At 39.4% G+C, this 20,807-nt stretch overlaps 1 protein-coding gene across 2 annotated transcripts in view; it reads right to left on the bottom strand.

Moving 5' to 3' along the window:
* Window positions 1–20,807, bottom strand: part of SBF2 (SET binding factor 2) — a 495,886-nt gene that overhangs the window by 67,111 nt on the left and 407,968 nt on the right. For both annotated transcript variants that reach the window (XM_018059528.1, XM_018059527.1), the window contains exons 18-22: window positions 11,251–11,421; window positions 8,160–8,422; window positions 6,781–6,953; window positions 5,879–5,952; window positions 4,244–4,439 (exon numbers count right to left, since the gene is read on the bottom strand). In XM_018059528.1, coding sequence (XP_017915017.1) covers window positions 4,244–4,439; window positions 5,879–5,952; window positions 6,781–6,953; window positions 8,160–8,422; window positions 11,251–11,421 — 877 coding nt within the window. The remainder of the gene's footprint in view (window positions 1–4,243; window positions 4,440–5,878; window positions 5,953–6,780; window positions 6,954–8,159; window positions 8,423–11,250; window positions 11,422–20,807) is intronic.

Below are 20,807 nucleotides of genomic sequence, written 5' to 3' on the forward strand. Positions count from 1 at the left end.
CCAAGGGAACATTTCATGCAAAGATGGGCTCAATAAAGGACATAAATGGTATGGACCTAATAGAAGCAGAAGATATTAAGAAGAGGTGGCAAGAATACACAGAAGAACTGTACAAAAGAGATCTTCATGACCCAGATAATCACAATGGTGTGATCACTCACCTAGAGCCAGACATCCTGGAATGTGAAGTCAAGTGGACCTTAGAAAGCATCATTACAAACAAAGCTAGGGGAAGTGATGGAATTCCTGTTGAGCTATTTCAAATCCTAAAAGATGATGCTGTGAAAGTGCTGCACTCAATATGCCAGCAAATTTGGAAAACTCAGCAGTGGCCACAGGACTGGAAAAGGTCAGTTTTCATTCCAATCCCTAAGAAAGGCAATGCCAAAGAATGCTCAAACTACTGCACAATTGAACTCATCTCACATGCTAGTAAAGTAATACTCAAAATCTTCCAAGCCAGGCGTCAGCAATACATGAACTGTGAACTTTCAGATGTTCAAGCTGGTTTTAGAAAAGGCCGAGGAACCAGAGATCAAATTGCCCACATCTGCTGCATCATGGAAAAAGCAAGAGTTCCAGAAAGACATCTATTTCTGCTTTATTGACTATGCCAAAGACTTTGACTGTGTGGATCACAATAAACTGTGGAAAATTCTTCAAGAGATGGGAATACCAGACCACCTGAACTGCCTCTTGAGAAATCGTATGCAGGTCAGGAAGCAACAGTTAGAACTGGACGTGGAACAACAGACTGGTTCCAAATAGGAAAAGGAGTACGTCAAGGCTGTATATTGTCACCCTGCTTATTTAACTTCTACGAGAGTACATCATGAGAAATGCTGGGCTGGAAGAAACACAGGAGGAATCAAGATTGCCAGGAGAAATATCAGTAACCTCAGATATGCAGATGATACCACCCTTATGGCAGAAAGTGAAGAAGAACTAAAGAGCCTCTTGATGAAAGTGAAAGAAGAGGGTGAAAAAGTTGGTTTAAAGCTCAACATTCAGAAAACATTCAGATCATGGCATCTGGCCCCATCACTTCATGGGAAATAGATGGGGAAACAGTGGAAACAGTGGCTGACTTTATTTTGGGGGGGCTCCAAAATCACTGCAGATGGTGACTGCAGCCATGAAATTAAAAGATGCTTACTCCTTGGAAGGAAGGTTATGACCAACCTAGAGAGCATGTTCAAAAGCAGAGACGTTACTTTGTCAACAAAGGTCCGTCTCATCAAGGGTATTGTTTTTCCAGTAGTCAGGTATGGATGTGAGAGTTGAACTGTGAAGAAAGCTGAGTGCTGAAGAATTGATGCTTTTGAACTGTGGCATTGGAGAAGACTCTTGAGAGTCCCTTGGACTGCAGGGAGATCCAACCAGTCCATCCTAAAGGAGATCAGTCCTGGGTGTTCATTGGAAGGATTGATGTTGAAGCTGAAACTCTAATACCTTGGCTACCTGATATGAAGAGCTGACTCATTGGAAAAGACCCTGATGCTGGGAAAGATTGAGGGCTGGAGGAGAAGTGGATGACAGAGGATGAGATGGTTGGATGGTATCACCGACTCAATGGACATGAGTTTGGGTGGACTCCAGGAGTTGGTGACAGACAGGGAGGCCTGGTGTGCTGCAGCTCATGGGGTTGCAAAGAGTTGGACGTGACTGAGAGACTGAACTGAACTATACATAATCCATGGAATTCTCCAGGCCAATATACTGGAGTGGGTAGCTGTTCCCTTCTCCAGGGGATCTTCCCAACCCAGGGATCGAACCTAGGTCTCCCGCATTGTAGGCAGATTCTTTACCAACCGAACCACCAGGGAAGCCCCAAGATTCTTGAGAGTTTAAATATTAAAGGAAGAAATGAAAAATATAAATATTTATCAGCTACCTGAGGACATGAAGATGAGCATCTAGAAAAGCAAGAGCACACATGAGGTCTCCCCTGGAAAGCTAACAGTTCCTCATGGGAGAGGACAGCCACATGTAGAATACAACAACATGCAATTAGCCCCCAGGTTTGAGAGAACTTTAAGACTTCAGAAGTGAGAAGACTTCTGCATGCTAGATGGCTAGAGAATTAATTCCTGGAAGAAGTGACAGGGCAGGTGCACTTTGAGGAGAATGGAGGTTTGGATCTGCAGAAGGGAAAAGGGTGGGCATTTCAGGTAGCAGTATAAGTAACAGAACAGGACAGTGATGAGCAAGGACCCTCAGCTAGTAAGCCAGAGAGGGTGAGACGTGAACTAGGTATATCTGACTTAAGAAAGAAAGAAAAGAAAGTGAAGTCACTCAGTCGTGCCCGACTCTTTGCGACCCCATGGATAGTAGCCTGCACCAAGCTCCTCCGTCCGTGGGATTTTCAAAGCATGAGTACTGGACTGGATTGCCATTTTCTTCTCCAATATCTGACTTAAGAGCCCCTTTATTACCTAATATACTTCCTCATTCCTTGAACCTCTAAATTCCTAACCTGGAAAAATTCTGATTATTCTTTTATGTTAAACTCATATCCAGAGATTAAATAAAATCAAGATGTACATAAGATTAAAGTTGTAAAATGTATTCAACAACCTATGTTTATATTACTCATGTAAAATGATCAGATTCCTATGTGTCATTAAAGGAGAAATTTTAAAATTTAAATTAACTTAAAAGAGAAATACAAGAGGCAAATAAAAGGGTTTTCTCTGATGAAAATAATTTTCCTAAACTGTGACATTAACCCCAAAATTATCAGGAAAAAACAAGAGACCAATACAAATTTTCACACTAAATATGGCTTTGATTTCTTTAAAAGACATAATTTAGAGCAGTTTAAATGACCAACTATCTCATATATTTATAAGCCCAAAATGTTATGTGTATGGCCATTGGGCTCACAAAGGTTTCAGTACAAAAAATGGTAAGTACCAGATATCTAGTTTTAAAAATATACTTGCTTACAAATACAAATGTAATTTATTTACAGTAATATCACAGAAGAGGATTGAGAAATTCTGCTCTTTCACTTTTCTTCAAAATGAACACAACTATTCCTATTGATTCATTGTTTATTGAATTTTATAAGCTTTTTGCTTTTCATGTGATAAACAATCTTTATGACCAAGATAATAAACCACATTGATTTTAGGTCAGCACGGGATTATACAACTGTGAGAGTTTGAAGACAATACAGTTCATACATCTGAATCCCACTGTCTGACAAAGTGCACAGCATATAGTACATACTCATCAAATGACAACTGAATAATTTCAGATGAGGAAGGAATTCTAGTGACCATGTTTCCCCATGTTTCTCAATCCTCAGTATGTATCAAAACTATACAGATGTCTGGGTCTCCCCCTTCCTAGCATCCTATTACAGATTCCAAATTAGTTGTTTGAGAGTTAGACCCAGAATTTTTTTTTTAATGTTCCCAGATAATTCAAATACACAGTCAAGGCTGAGGACCACTGGATTATCACCAAACGAGTCCGATCCCCTCATTTTATAAAAGGGGAAATTGAAACTTGGATCAGGAGACTTACTTAAGATATCCAGATTGGTCAACAGTGCCTGAAACCTGGGCTTTTTGATCTAGAGTCCAATAATTTCACTCAAAACCTTATATGCTTACCAACTAGAATAGTTTACCCAGAGACTACAGTGATTTAAAAAAGATAATTCAGATTTGATAGCGTACGCTATTCTTTCTAATGCAGAAGACTGCAGACAGTTGTAGAAAACAGAAGTTGATAGAGTTTAGTGAGCAGAAGAGCTTTCTGCTAAGAGAGGAAAGGATTAGTTGAAAAGGAATGACAGAAGTGGGTGGGGTTAGTTAAGTTAGTGCTGCACAGCCCTGTAATACTTAGCACACCCTCCCTCTCACAAAGGGGATCCTGAATCTGGAAAACCTCAGCCTTAACAGTTTACTGCAGCATTCAGAAGGTGGGGAAAATCAGCAGGGGATGCCACTAGCAGCTAGATACTCTGAATACCCTGAAATCACAAAATGGTACTTCATGAAATTATTACAGTTTCTGTGGATAAACCATAGTTTGCTGTTTAGAAGATATCCTTGGTTCTTTAAACAAGAATCCAAATTATCATAAGGTTTAACAGACAGTATTCTAAAAAAAATATGTGTGTGGCAAAACGCTTACTTTGATTTTGAACTGACCTGCAAATCACTGCACACAGATGGAAGCAAAGCCTCACATAGATATGCCTGTTCTGATGACATAATATGAGCCTTACCTAGTTGGTCATGGGGAGTCCCTCTGAACAGAATTCTGTATGTGGTAAGGAACAAGGCTCCTTCTGCTGGCAGAAGCTGAGGGCCTCCAAGAAGGCCTCCAGTGGCTTCTTCTCTTCCATCAGGATCCAGTAGGACTCGAAGGCCTTCACAAACAATTTCTTCTCCTGGCAGTAGAGCAGGTCTAAGAATCTTGGGCTAACAACAGACAAAGTTATTTTAGACACAACTCTAGGGAGATTTCCAACCCTTAGACTAAGGTTACCTCGTCAGTTACAGATCTAAAAATGTGAACCACACTTCCTATGTAGCCAAAATGAGTAAATAGATTTGAGAGGAGTCAGAAGTGATGTTTCTGCATCCAAATGTAAAAAGACTCTCTGCAGCATTACTTATTCACAGTAAAATTGCTGGAAATTACTAAACTATTTGAGATACCTCTTCAATGGAACATTTTGCAACCGTCAAAAAGAATGGCACGGATCTAGATACAGAAAGATGCCAGAATACACTGTTAAGTAGAAAGAGTTACCAACCAATATGTACATTGTGATTTCCTTTTAGTATATGAACCAAACTGTTAAAGGGTAGAGGTCAGGGTGAGGAGAATCATGGGAGACTTTCATTTTGTACAATGTGTGCTCCTTTAATGTTTCAATTTTATACAAAAGCATCATTAGTTTGCAAACTGAAAAAACATATTTTAAAAAATGGGCACGACTTTTAAAGAGCCCTTCTTAGCCTTTAATAAAGATTAAGACAAAAAAAAAATGGCCAAGTTATGACCATTTACATATCTCGGGAATTAAGGAACCACATGATACACTCCCTTGAGGAGCTTAGTGCTAGAAAAAAAAAGTCCATCTCTCCTGAAGCTCTAATACACTTAGAATCTTTTACTGAGCAATAAAAACTATACAAATCTGGACAATTCTCTTTGTTGGCTCGAGGAAGCTCAGAGCTAAAATGTAAAGCCAAAGTATAATGATCACTGCGTCTCAGATTTCTGATAGAATCATCTTTCCTTTCCATCTGGCTTTTGATTCCTCCTTTGAATTTATTTTTAATAGTTCTGTTACATAGGTAAGAGGGTCCTAAACCCTAGTTCCACAGACTGGTGCCAAACTAACTGCAAAATAATCATCTGTGATGCTTATTAAAGTACAGATTCTCAGGCCAAGTCCCAGTTTACTCCAATTCAGGAGGCTGGGCTGAGATTCAGGCCTCTCAATTTTTAATAGACTTCCCAGATGTTTGTGATGTATGCTTGTAATGCATACAGATTCAGGAACCTGGTGATTTTATGGTAATTGCCTTAAGTCATTTTTTGGGGGAAGGAGGCAGAAAATAAAATCTTGGCTTGTGCTTGGAAGTTAGAATGTTCACAATTTATGCCCTGCCTATAACAGTAGACTCAACAAGAGATTATTATTGCTCCTTTGTTGATCTCCTATTCTGCTTCACCATCCTTTTTATGAGGATCTACATGTAAACTCCTCTCAAAGTTTAATGTATCATTAAAACTGGAGCTGGTCTCTGTGGAATGTTAGAAGGTACTTTCTGTGGCAAAACAATCCACTGCTGCTGTTTTTGGAGGTTTTCCCTAGCCCTCACAGCGTGCAGTCCGGGATGATTACCTTCTGTATAGGCGGAAGTCTTCTGCTCTCTCGGTGCACTGCTTCTAGGGCTTCAATGTGCATAGCTACAATTCCTGGGGTGAGCCAGAGAATTCAAAGTAAAAGAGCACCAAACAAGCAGCATTAAAACAAATTCTGGATATTTCAGAACTGAAAACTAATCAGAGTTTGGTGGTTCTTCAAAAAGCTAAACACAGAATTATCATATGACCCAGCAATTCCACTCCTAGGTATATACCCCAAAGACTAAAAATTAAACTCAGACACCTGTGTATGAATATTCATAGTAGTACTATTTACAAGAGCCAGAAAGTCACGACAATTCAAGTGTCCATCAACAGATGAATGGATAAAGAAAATATGCTATATCCATATAATAAAGTATTATTCAGTCATAAAAGGAATGAAGTCACAATACCTGCTACAACATGGATAAACCTTGAAAACATTATGCTAAAGGAAATAAGTCAGACACAAAAAGACAAGTATTATATGATTTTACTTATATGTATTATCTATAATAGGCAAATTCATAGAGATAAAAGGACTTAAGAGGCAACCAAAGGCCAGAGTAGAGAACGGAAAGCTACTGCTTAACGGGTACAGAGTGTCTGTATGGGGTGATGGAAAAGCTTTGGTAATAGACAATCGGTAGTAGTTATACAGCATTGTGAATATAATTTATGACACTGAATTTTACATTTAAGAAAGTTTAAAATGGCAAATTTTATGATGTATATTTTATACAATTTAAAACTATTTAAAAAACAAATCGAGACAGAAATAAATAGCATGACTAAGCTACCTGGAAGCCAAGTGCTATGCTGGAAAATGACCCATAAGAATAATCCTTATCAATTATTTCTAATATTCTGGTTCTCTGATGTCTGCAAAGTGATTACCTGGTATCATGCAATGCAGGCTCTTGATATGATCCTGAGTAACTCCACTCTCCGTACAAACTTTGTCAATAAATCGGGTAATGAAACGCACAACAGAATTGGCAATGTCATTATTCTCTGAATCTTCAAACCCACTTTCTGTATCATAGCTCTCAGCTACACTTCCTGCAATACTAAGAAAGTCAAGGGAAGAAATCATGCTCAGTACTCAAATTTAACAAATGACTAGTATATCACGGTGACTTTCCACAGCAGTTTAAACTTGCTCAAAAGGACGTGTACTCAAGTAGAAACCTCACTTAACTCCATGGCTCCTCTACAAGTGATAGTGGCGAAACGCGATGTTTCGCCTACACTTGGAAGCTACCATCAGGCATTGTCCTTTGGACCCAACTTAGGTGCCTTAGTCACTCACTATGTAAATCAGATTGTAGAAAATGTCATGAAAGAAAAAAAGGTATAAGAAAACGATGGATGTGCTACTTAAGACAGCAAGTTATCAAGGTCTCTCTGGGTAGGTGACATCAGAGCAGAACACTAGATGAGGAGATTCTTGTGACTATTTCAGGGAGAGTATCCCAGATTTTGGGAATAACAAGTACAGAGGCCCTGAGGCAGTATCATGCTTTGAATGTTGAACAGGGAGACCAGTTTGGTTGATAGAGGAGTGTAGGAAATAAAGTCCTGAGCAGCAGCCAGGGACCAGATCCTGTTAGGCATTATGGTCTATGGGTTTTATTTTCAGTGGTACAGGAAGTATTTAGGGTTGAAATAGTGTTAGTTGCTCAGTCGTGTCCGACTTTGTGACCCCATAAATTGAAGCCTGTCAAACTCCTCTGTCCGTGGGATTTCCCACGCAAGGATACTGGAGTGGGAAGCCATTCCCTTCTCCAGGGGATCTTTGTGACCCAGGGATCAAACCTGGGTCTCCTGCACTGTAGGCAGTTTCTTTATCATCTGAGCCACTAGGGAAAGTGTTAGAACAAGGAATGGTTAAGGACATGATTATAGGCAAGTGCATTGGGTCAGATGAGGAAAAGGAGGGCCAAGAAACAAATAATCACTTTAATCAGAGTCTATTAGTACTTTTCCACAGTGCTTTCTGTAAGTTGCTGTGGCAGAAAGTAACTGAAAGGGCTAAATCAGTAATGGGTGAGACATTTAAAAAGTCAGAGGTCATAAAAGAGAAGAGGGTATAGGAGGTAATTAAGAACAGTTGGATGTAGTCAGTCTTTTAATAGAGAAAAGCTGAGCAAGTCTGAAGGTGAGGGAAATGGTTAATTTTTGAAATATGTATAGCACTATTTACCCCAAATACTTCATATTCAGTGCTAAACCAAGAAGGATAGGAGTGTCTGTGTGTGTCCACATTTCAGTACCTGTTTGTGACAATGCTGTTGCTCCCACTCTCCCAATCTCCTGGGGCTGACGCTCTTAGGAGCTTGTTTTTACTTGAATCCAGTGGAACCAGCAGATTAACCATGAGGTTTGCAAAGTGAATGGCTTGACTAAAGACAGTGCTTTCCTCACGCTGCACCAGCTCCTGCTGAGTTGATTTGCTCAGAGTAGGCCAAAGGCGTAGCTGCTCAGCTGCCAGGTCCATTGCTGTCTTCTCCTGATATTGGTCATCAGGAAGTTTATCCTAAAAACCAAACCAAACCAAAACAAAACAAAATCAAAATCTATCACTTCACATGAGCTTCAAAAACATGGAAGATGTTTTAATAATTCATCTATTAAATACCTATGTCAGTAAAAGTGGAAATATCTTAAAAAATATAACAAGAACACGAAACTTAGTCTTCCTTTTTTTCTGAGCTCCAACAGGCCTTGAATGGAACCATGCGACAAATCCAAAGAGACAGCAGCAAAGCACTGAGGTACATACTTCTCACTGCTAACATTTCACTGCATTAATTGATACTTATCTCTGGCTCTATCGCCTTCAAGTCGCCAGTTACAACAAACTATTGACCTGAAATACCTGTAAATGCTCTGGTCAAACGCGCCAGTAGCATTTTCTAATACTCTGCTATGTTTCTTTTCTTCTGCTCTCTGGTTGAAAAAGACAGAGTGACCTAAGTCACAAAAAAGTAGAGCTAGATTTCCTTGTAAATGTGGGAGGCAAACATCATCATTAAATGGGTATACAGGTGTCCATGGGATTTTTAAGAGGGGTTTCATCTAGGCTGAAGAGTTAAGCAACAGCAGTAACCCACACCCACATAGTACTTCATAGCTTATGAAGAGCTGGTATATCTATGCTGCTGCTACTGCTAAGTTGCTTCAGTCGTGTCCGACTCTGTGCGACCCCATCGACGGCAGCCCACCAGGCTCCCCCGTCCCTGGGATTCTCCAGGCAAGAACACTGGAGTGGGTTGCCATTTCCTTCTCCAATGCATCAAAGTGAAAAGTGAAAGGGAAGTCACTCAGTCTTGTCTGACTCTTAGCGACCCCATGGACTGTGGCCCACCAGGCTCCTCTGTCCACGGGATTTTCCAGGCAAGAGTGCTGGAGTGGGGTGCCATTGCCTTCTCCAGTATATCTATAGTCTTACTCATATCTAATCTGGGGCTCCGAGACACTTTTACAGAATAGAGGACACAGAAGCAATGACATGTATTTGCTTTATGAATGTTTTGGAGATATACCAATGTTGTGCTAAGTCACCAGTCACGTCAGACACTTTGCAACCCCGTGAACTGTAGCCCAGCAGGCTCCTCTGTCCATGAGATTTCCCAGGCAAGGATACTGGAGTGGGTTGCCATTTCCTTCTCCAGGGTATCTTCCTGATCCAGGGATTGAACCTGTGTCTCTTACATCCCCTGTACTGGCAGGCAGGTTCTTCATCACTAGTGCCACCTGGGTCCCCTCATACCCATGTTAGCACTATATTTTCTTTAAAAATTATCAAAAGCACCTTACCAGGCCAATCATCTCTAGAACATGACCTCAAGCTAACACTCTTCGGATGTGGCCCAAGTTACCCCTTTACCCAAGTGCATCTGGTGTTTTTAAAGAAAAATCTGAGTTTTAAATTAAGAAAATAATTAAAACTAATTGTACAGTAATAATTTGGAATATCTGATAGATGTCAGATAGTGCCATTTGTTATTAAAAGTTTCTGTTCTTATCATATTCATGAGTAGACCAATAATATGATTAAAATTACTTGAGGCATAGAAATGTATGAATATCAGGCAGTTTCAGTTAACTATCTAGGTTCATTTATCTCACAGAGTATAAGGAAAATTCAAAATGGAGGAAAGGATCAGCAGCGATATATTAGCCCAGCATGTGGAAAAATTACTCAAAAAAAAAAAAAAAAAAAAAAAACTAAACTAAAAAACACCCAACAAATTACTCCAAAAAATTACTCTTAAAGTGAATCAACACTAGTAATCAGCCCTTCATACTGCTCTAAGTTCAGTTAATAAGGACAGTAATTTCTAACTTTTATGATTTAGTATGTGCCAGGAACTCTTCAATGCCCTATACTTGTATTAGACATTAAAAGCTTACAATAATCATGTCTGCTCATTTTACTAATGAAGAAATAAGACACAGAAAACTAAAGTGAACTGCCTAAGATCAGACAGCTAGTGTATGACATTTCAAAATTTCAATTAACTTTAATTTGGGCTTCCCAGGCAGCACCAGTGGTAAAGAACCCGTCTGCCAATGCAGGAGACATAAGAGACGCAGGTTTGACCCCTGGGTTGGGAAGATCCCCTGGAGGAGGGCATGGCAACCCACTCCAGTATTCTTGCCTGGAGAATCCCCTGGACAGAGGAGGCTGGGGGGCTATAGTCCACAGGGTCACAAAGAGTCGGACGTGACTGCAGTGACATAGCATGCAACTTTAATTGGACATTTCTTCAAGAAGTTAATTGCACAGAGACATCCGCCTAGGTATTTTAGGTTGACTCGTTTCAACTTCCTATAAATGTTTCCAGGGAATTCTTATGAAAATATAATAAAACAATTACAGTGCTACAGAACTGTAGTAAGAAGTTATTATGGGAAAAAAAATATCAGGAATCAATAGAAGAAAGATGCTTACCAGGGGGCTTCCTAAAGTAAACCCCAAATACACTGGTAGGAAGTGGCTAGATAATACCTGACTGAACTTCCCTTGAAGCCAGGACCCTGCTGCTGCTGCTGCTAAGTTGCTTCAGTCATGTCCGACTGTGTGTGACCCCATAGATGGCAGCCCATCAGGCTCCCCCGCCCCTGGGATTCTCCAGGCAAGAACACTGGAGTGGCTTGCCATTTCCTTTTCCAATGCATGAATGTGAAAAGTGAAACGGAAGTCGCTCAGTCGTGTCCGACTCTTCGCGACCCCATGGACTGCAGCCTACCAGGCTCCTCCATCCATGGGATTTGCCAGGCAAGAGTACTGGAGTGGGGTGCCATCGCCTTCTCCGAGCCCGGACCCTAGCCCCACACAAATACATTTCTTTATCTTACCTTTTGCTTCAGATGCAGGGTATGATTGTCCTCCTTGGCTGAGAGATACAGGGAGCGAACCTGTTCCTGCACCGCATTATAAAAGGTTGTCTCCCAAAACTGCTGATTCGTCCAAATGGGGTGGTCCTGTACACAGGTGTAAGCAAACTGGCTGACTCCAGGGGCCAGTTTCTGTGAGAACACAAAATATATATCATCATGGAGCTGACAGGGTCAGGACAGTTCAGAAGGTTACAGAGGCCACAGATTAATCATGAATGTGATCAAAGGATTTATCTAAATATATCTTATGGCAATACAAGCTTAGCAATCAGCAACGTACACATTTTTAACTGGCAACTTTGGGCTTGCTATCAAATCCTTTAAAGGTCTCTGTTATTTTATCTCTTAAAAGGGACATTTTAAAATCAAAAGTAAAAAAAAAAAAATCAAAAGTATACGAATTAGAAAATATATGAAAAGTACCTAAACACTGTACTGTGCATACACCAGGAAATGTAGAGTTGGGTAGTTATTACAATTAGGACATATAATAAAATCCAACACAACCTAAATCTAAAATTCCAGACAGTTCAGAATTTTTTCTACTTGGTATTAGAGTACATTTTGGTGGGGTTAGGAGGGCACTAACTGAAATGCGAGTGAGCCTACAGCTTGGCCTTACACACAGAATGAGGGCGTATCGTGAATTTCCCGCCTGCTCATTCTAGCCCTTTACCTCCTTACCAAGGCTGCTGCCTGGCTCACACACTCGCCAGCAGACTGTCCAGGGCTGCCAGGGTATTTTCTGGTAACCAAGTCTGGGTGTGGGAAGGTCATCTAAAACCAAACCTTCCTTTCCAGGACTTCCTGCTGGGCTTCTAAGTAAGAGTAAACCTTACTCTGTGATTAACAACAGAGGGATGGAGAAGGAAATGGCAACCCACTCCAGTATTCTTGCTTGGAAAACACCATGGACAGAGGAGCCTGGTGGGCTGTAGTCCATGTGGTCACGAAAGAGCTGGACCTGACTTAGCGACTAAGCGACTAAACAACAACTCTATTCAATACTGCTTATTCCCTGACTTGAGAGCACAGTGCTTGTGAATTCTTAGGCAATAGCAATTAGATATTTTCCTGCTTAATTTGAATACAGTTGAGCCTTTCTAGAATTGGGAGTTCTAATTTGTGTCAAATTAACCAAATATGGAATGTAAAAAAATACGCAAAGCTCCCTGGGTTAGATTCAACCTGGCAAATGGTTAGTAATATGATGTCACTTTTCTTCTGAGTCCTTTGATTATATCTGCCAGTTAAACTAATAGAGAAGCTATTAATAAACTATTAATTAAAAAAAGAATGGTAAAGAAAAAAACAACAGAGGGAAAGAAAACTAACTCTGCAGTCACTTGCAGCACTTCATAAATATACATCTCATTTAATACCAAAAATCTTGTAAGATGCATGTTGTTATTGCGAAATTAAAGAACAGGACACAGAAGTTCAAAAAGTTTAACTGAGTGATTGCCCAAGGCCATATAGCAATTACATAAGCGGTGGAACTGGGTTTCAAGCCCAAAGGTTGTTTCCAAATCCCCTGCCCTTTTTATTATAGCAAATTATCTTGAAAAGAAACTTAGAGCAAATCATATATAAATTGAATAACAGTTAGTACAACTCTCTGTTACTTTAGTCTTTTATTTTAGGATTTTATTTCCCAGAGTAATAGTCTGCCTTGAAACTTCTGCTATGACCTGACTCACCTTTCCACAGCTGTGGCTTTCATTTCTCAACGTCAAAAATGTCTCAAAAAATTTTAAATCCATTATTTCTCAGCAAATACTCGGTAATGGTCTCATTAGATAACTTTTCAGTCCATTTTATTCTTTAGAATTGAATTAATTTTTTTTCTATCAGTAAAACTAAAGCTTCTGATAATGTAAGTTTTCTTTTGAAGCAATTAATAAGTGGATTCTTTTCTGCTGAAATATTGAACACTGAAGATCACTATTAAAGTTGCATACATAACAGTTATGTAGCAAAGAGTTCATTCTTTTCTTAGGGACGCATAACAAATGTATAGGTATCTGGTAAAAAATTATGCTCAATACATACAAACTTCCTTCTTGGTCTAGAGCAGACTAAATCTTCAACTGGAATAGATACCATGCATACCATGAAATGTACTGTAGTACTTAAATAATTGGAAGTGGGGTGGCTGTGACTTTTGCCTATTAGAGTCTGTGTACCTCTGAATCTCATGTGTAAGTCCCTTTCAAGGTAGGCCTATGTACTGTTGTTGGGATAATCATCTATTAACTCTTACAGGCAGCCACAAGCTAGAACTGACCATGAAGCGAGGGTCAGGAAATCCTTAAGGGGAAGTTGCATGAAGACTGCTCATTTAAAACACAGGTACCTGTACGAAAAAGATCTTCACTACCCAGATAATCACGATGGTGTGATCACTCACCTAGAGCCAGATATCCTGGAATGTGAAGTCAAGTGGGCCTTAGAAAGCATCACTACGAACAAAGCTAGTGGAGGTGATGGAATTCTAGTTGAGCTGTTTCAAATCCTGAAAGATGATGCTGTGAAAGTGTTGCACTCAATATGCCAGCACATTTGGAAAACTCAGCAGTGGCCACAGGACTGGAAAAGGTCAGTTTTCATTCCAATCCCAAAGAAAGGCAACACCAAAGAATGAGCAAACTACCACACAATTGAACTCATCTCACATGCTAGTAAAGTAATGCTCAAAATTCTCCAAGCCAGGCTTCAGCAATACATGAACCGTGAACTTCCAAATGTTCAAGCTGGTTTTAGAAAAGGCAGAGGAACCAGAGATCAAATTGCCAACATCCGCTGGATCATCGAAAAAGCAAGAGTGTTCCAGAAAAACATCTAATTCTGCTTTATTGACTATGCCCAAAGACTTTGACTGTGTGGATCACAATAAACTGTGGAAAATTCTGAAAGAGATGGGAATACTACACCACCTGACCTGCCTCTTAAGAAATCTGTATGCAGGTCAGGAAGCAACAGTTAGAACTGGACATGGAACAACAGACTGGTTCCAAATAGGAAAAGGAGTACGTCAAGGCTGTATATTGTCACTTTGCTTATTTAACTTCTATGCAGAGTACATCATGAGAAATGCTGGGCTGGAAGAAGCACAGGCTGGAATCAAGACTGCCGGGAGAAATATCAATAACCTCAGATATGCAGATGACACCACGCTTATGGCAGAAAGTGAAGAGGAACTAAGAGCCTCTTGATGAAAGTGAAAGAGGAGACTGAAAAAGTTGGCTTAAAGCTCAACATTCAGAAAACGAAGATCATGGCATCCAGTCCCATCACTTCATGGGAAACAGATGGGGAAACAGTGGAAACAGTGTCAGACTTTATTTTTTTGGGCTCCAAAATCACTGCAGATGGTGACTGCAGCCATGAAATTAAAAGACGCTTACTCCTTGGAAGAAAAGTTATGACCAACCTAGACAGAATATTCAAAAGCAGAGACATTACTTTGCCGACTAAGGTCCATCTAGTCAAGGCTATGGTTTTTCCTGTGGTCATGTATGGATGTGAGAGTTGGACTGTGAAGAAGGCTGAGCGCCGAAGAATTGATACTTTTGAACTGTGGTGTTGGAGAAGACTCTTGAGGGTCCCTTGGACTGCAAGGAGATCCAACCAGTCCATTCTGAAGGAGATCAGCCCTGGGATTTCTTTGGAAGGAATGATGCTAAAGCTGAAGCTCCAGTACTTCAGTCACCTCATGCGAAGAGCTGACTCATTGGAAAAGACTCTGATGCTGGGAGAGACTGGGGGCAGGAGGAAAAGGGGATGACAGAGGATGAGATGGCTGGATGGCATCACGGACTCGATGGACGTGGGTCTGAGTGAACTCCGGGAGTTGGTGATGGACAGGGAGGCCTGGTGTGCTGCGATTCATGGGGTCACAAAGAGTCGGACACAACTGAGTAACTGAACTGAATTCTCTACCCTTGGGAAATCAGGGATAAAATGTGTGTGGTTCTGTGAATATGTAAACAGAAGTGACAGACACTGAGTCACATACTCCTTCTACACTCTACTTAAGGATACTTGGGATGTAGGTTGCACTTCAATTTTTTTTTTCCCCAACCACTCTAAGGAATAACAGTGACCTCAGAGGCAGTACACAGACCTATTATGAAAGAGATTTTAAAGGCATAAAATTTAAACAAGGTACAAGCGTGACTTTCCTATGAGTATAGTCAGGCAGCACCATTTCTTATGAACACATTATAACAACAGATTCTAACATTTTGGAGTTCTGTAATTATATTAACATAGATGAGCTCAGAAAAACTGAGCTCTCAATAAATCCTTATCAGTTTCTTACATAGAGTTCTTTTAGGATCATCAATACAATAAAAAAGTTATTATAATAAATCTCTTATTACAACTTGACAGAGCTCTATAGGAATTTGAGAGTATATTGAAGCCCTGCCTTGTTTTAGCATTTTTCTCACTGTTGCTGCATATTCACTTTACTTGGCACATATCAGTTATTATCTTCCTATTTATTCAAAAACTAAAAGTGACTACATAAAAACTTCTCTAAGTGTTTTCAACAAAAGTGGACTGCATATGTTTCAAGGAAGAAAAATGGTGTGAAACAGTAGCCCAAAGTGTCAGAACCCCCTGCTTGTTTACTGGATGAGAATGACAGTAAGGTGAAGGGATTATAGGAAACGCACTTTTTGGTAGCTAGTCAGTCACAAATGATGCTGGCATCTGATAAATGTATAACAAATTATTAATTCCCAAATACTTAAAACATAATTTTTCTAAACATGAAATTTGCTTCTTTTCTTTGTGGTTTCCTGCTATGCCTTCCGGAGAAGGCAATGGCACCCCACTCCAGTACTCTTGCCTGGAAAATCCCATGGATGGAGGAGCCTGGTGGGCTGCAGTCCATGGGGTTTCGAAGAGCCGGACACGACTGAGCGATTTCACTGTCATGCATTGGAGAAGGAAATGGCAACCCACTCCAGTTTTCTGCCTGGAGAATCCCAGGGACGGGAGAGCCTGGTGGGCTGCCGTCTATGGGGTCGCACAGAGTCGGACACGACTGAAGTGACTTAGCAGTAGCAGCAGCAGCAGCAGCTATGTTTTCTCAAGCGAAAGCAAGGTGCACTGAGACCTTTGATGTTTGAATGGGCAAGATCATTGCACTGATGGGCAGGTATGTTCTGAGGACCAGCAGAGGGCAGTAGCACCTTATTCTGTCTAAATTCCATGAGGGCTTTTTAAATAGGAATTGAAAAAAATGGAGCTCTACAGCCGGACTGGGCTAGAAAGTTGGGTGGAAGAAGAATACTGAGCGTCCTCACTGTACATTTGAGAGAACTCATAAAGCAAATGGATTTTCCCAAGGTCACATAGCAAGATGTGTGGAAGAGAAGGGAATAGAGACAAGGTTTTCCATTATTTTATGTCATTTTTGTACAATACAAAAATTAAGATACTCCATCAAACAAAACTATAATTATCTAGAGAAAGATACAATAATATCTGCTCAAGGATTCAGATTCACTATATCCTGTGATAGTAGTTTTAGTAAACAAGAAAATAAGCACCTGTGGAGAAAACTATCTCATGATTCTAATCACTTCTTTGGTTTGAAAAAAAGGCTTTCCTAGGATGATTTCTCTAATTGGCCCATATGCCAGCTTCATGACCTTTTATTTTGCATATAGATGAGTCTCAATCCATACTGAAGGTCTGAGGGTAATGGTGGTGGTAAGGAATACTGCTGTCAAATGATATCTTTCTTCCTCTTCAAATATTTACTTTACATTTCATAATTCTTATGATTTTATCCTAAAGAAACAATTGATATTTTGCTATGTAATTTCATGAGATGTTTACAAATGTGGTGACTTACTTCCTTATCTAGGGAAAAAAACAGCTCTGAAGGTACCAGATTAAGCAATGCCATTCATTTTTTCACAGAGCATTCAAAGGGAACCCAGCATGGGACAGGATACAGAGAATAAACTTCATGGGGCTTACCAACCAGCAGGCTAGATTCAAATCCAAATAGATGGATACAAATCCTCTCAGACAGTTGGTCAAGGGAAGGTTAAGATACCAGTATGAGAGGCCAGTCTAGGGCCTGGCTGGCTAGATACGTTTGCCCTCCAGGCCCAAGCTCAGAGGGAAACCAGATTCCAGGAGAAAAAGTGCCTAGGAAGATTGAGTCCATAAATATTAATATTCTTAAATAATAATTAGAATACAAAGAGTCACTGTTTAAATTGTTGGGTATTTCTTATCCAATTCTGGACACTGGAATACAAGAGTACCTCAGTGCGCAATTCAGGGCTGGTGCCAGTCAGTCCTTTTATGATTCTACACTGGCTTAATGAAGCCCACACATTAAGTCACTTCTGAATGTATTCTGATGAACTTTGGAAATGCTTAGTCTTGACAGACTTTAAAAGGAAGACAGAAATGGGAAAAATGTGTATCTGAAACCTGTATTTATCAACTCTTAGCCACATCTTAACACATTATTTTTGTGCATTATCTTTTTAACAAGACACATACAAATTATAGATTTGATTGAAACTCTTCATCCCATTTCTCTATCTGAAAGGAAACAATGATCCTGAATTATTTTTCATTCCCATTTATGTTTTTATACCTGTTTGTATCCATAAAGAATATACAGGATTACAATGCAGGTTTCATCTTATTCCTTACTAATCTTTTTCAAAATATACAGTTTATATTTCATTGATTTATGTAATATTTAATTACACTATATAATTAATTGGGACAAAATATCTGGCTCTTTATATATATACAACTCAGAAGGGACAGACAGCGGCCTACAAGAAATGAGTATTTGGGATATCGCGTTCATTTGTCAGTGGGGTTTACAGAAAGGTGAGTAATAAAATAATTAAAAGGATGTAATGTGAGAATCTACTATAGTTTTTCCTTGATACTGAGCAGTGCAAGTAACTTTAAATGCATAATCATCTAAACCTCTCCTAGACTCCTTAGAAGATCCAAACACACAATTTCTACACAAGAAATATATTCATTTGCAGCATTGCCCAGTATTCATTTGATGTGCCATTGTCAGTAGTTGGAATGACAGGGTTGAAGTCCGTAAACCATGTATCCTTTTAATGATTCTCTGTATTAAGATGCTTAGCAAATACTGACATACTGAAAGAGAAGATGAATCAATTTCTTTCCTTTGTTGTCCAAAATTTAGTAGAAATCAAATACGGTGTTGTCAAGTCCTTTGCCTGGGTTTAGTATTCCTAAAAACACAAAACAGGATGCAAATTCCTGCTCCTTTTTGGTAGGTTTTGAAACTTTATATAAACAGTATCATATTGTGCCTTATTCTGCCACTTGGCTTTTTACAAATTATGTTGCTAGGCTTATTAAGGTAACAAATAATTATTATAACTAACTTGTACTGGTGGTTTCTCACTATATATATTTATGAAATTACTTAGTCCTTACAGCAATTTTATAATCTACTGTGTGTGCGTGCTATCTTTCCCACCCAGGGATCGAACCTGCATCTCCTGTGTCTCCTGCATTGCAGGTAGATTCTTTACTGCTGAGCCACCAGGGAAGCCCCATAATCCACTGAGATAAATACTATTATTACCCTTGTTTTAAAAGGGAAGAAACTGAGGCACAGAGAAATTAAGTAATTTGTTTAAGAGAATATTGCCAGGAAATATTGGAGCCAGAGCTGGGATTCAAACTCAGGTAGTTTAGCTACAGAATTTAATTTCTTACTCCTTGCATAACTTACTGTGTGGAATTCCACTGTATGAATATATAGCATTTCCTTGTTCCTGTTAATGGATATTTGTATTGTTTCTACCTTTTAGTTATTAGAAACAGTAGTTCATATCAACTTTCAGCTTTGATGAGTAATTTCAGTACTATTTAATAGTGCCTGGAACTAATTGAGGGGATTCTCAAAAATATTCCCATTGTTATTTGTGCCAATAAACATTTTGGGGTTACTGTACACTGGTTATTTTTCTAATGAGAAATTACTTCACATAGACTTTCTACAAATCTACTGTTTGAAAACTTAGTAATTCTTTAATATAAGATATCTATTCAGTGTTTAAAATACCTTTTATTTTTTTTTAAATTTTATTTTTTATTTTTTAAATTTTAAAATCTTTAATTCTTACATGCGTTCCCAAACGTGAACCCCCCTCCCACCTCCCTCCCCATAACATCTCTCTGGGTCATCCCCATGCACCAGCCCCAAGCATGCTGCACCCTGCGTCAGACATGGACTGGCGATTCAATTCTTACATGATAGTATACATGTTAGAATTCCCATTCTCCCAAATCATCCCACCCTCTCCCTCTCCCTCTGAGTCCAAAAGTCCATTATACACATCTGTGTCTTTTTTCCTGTCTTGCATACAGGGTCGTCATTGCCATCTTCCTAAATTCCATATATATGCGTTAGTATACTGTATTGGTGTTTTTCTTTCTGGCTTACTTCACTCTGTATAATTGGCTCCAGTTTCATCCATCTCATCAGAACTGATTCAAATGAATTCTTTTTAACGGCTGAGTAATACTCCATTGTGTATATGTACCACAGCTTTCTTATCCATTCATCTGCTGATGGACATCTAGGTTGTTTCCATGTTCTGGCTATTATAAACAGTGCTGCGATGAACATTGGGGTACATGTGTCTCTTTCAATTCTGGTTTCCTCGGTGTGTATGCCCAGCAGTGGGATTGCTGGGTCATAAGGTAGTTCTATTTGCAATTTTTTAAGGAATCTCCACACTGTTCTCCATAGTGGCTGTACTAGTTTGCATTCCCACCAACAGTGTAGGAGGGTTCCCTTTTCTCCACACCCTCTCCAGCATTTATTGCTTGCAGGTTTGCAGATGACATGATCCTCTACATGGAAAACCCTAAAGACTCCACCAGAAAATTACTAGAGCTCATCAATGAATATAGTAAAGTTGCAGGATATAAAATCAACACACAGAAATCCCTTGCATTCCTATACACGAATAATGAGAAAGTAGAAAAAGAAATTAAGGAAACAATTCCATTCACCATTGCAACGAAAAGAATAAAATACTTAGGAATATATCTACCTAAAGAAACTAAAGACCTATATATAGAAAACTATAAAACACTGATGAAAGAAATCAAAGAGGACACTAATAGATGGAGAAATATACCATGTTCATGGATCGGAAGAATCAATATAGTGAAAATGAGTATACTACCCAAAGCAATTTACAAATGCAATGCAATCCCTGTCAAGCTACCAGCCACATTTTTCACAGAATTAGAACAAATAATTTCAAGATTTGTATGGAAATACAAAAAACCTCGAATAGCCAAAGCAATCTTGAGAAAGAAGAATGGAACTGGAGGAATCAACTTGCCTGACTTCAGGCTCTACTACAAAGCCACAGTCATCAAGACAGTATGGTACTGGCACAAAGACAGACATAAAATACCTTTTAAATGTTAAAAATGTTTTACTTTGATTTTTCCTT

The sequence above is a fragment of the Capra hircus genome, chromosome 15 (genome assembly GCF_001704415.2).
Source record: "Capra hircus breed San Clemente chromosome 15, ASM170441v1, whole genome shotgun sequence".
Classification (NCBI taxonomy): Eukaryota; Metazoa; Chordata; class Mammalia; order Artiodactyla; family Bovidae; genus Capra; species Capra hircus.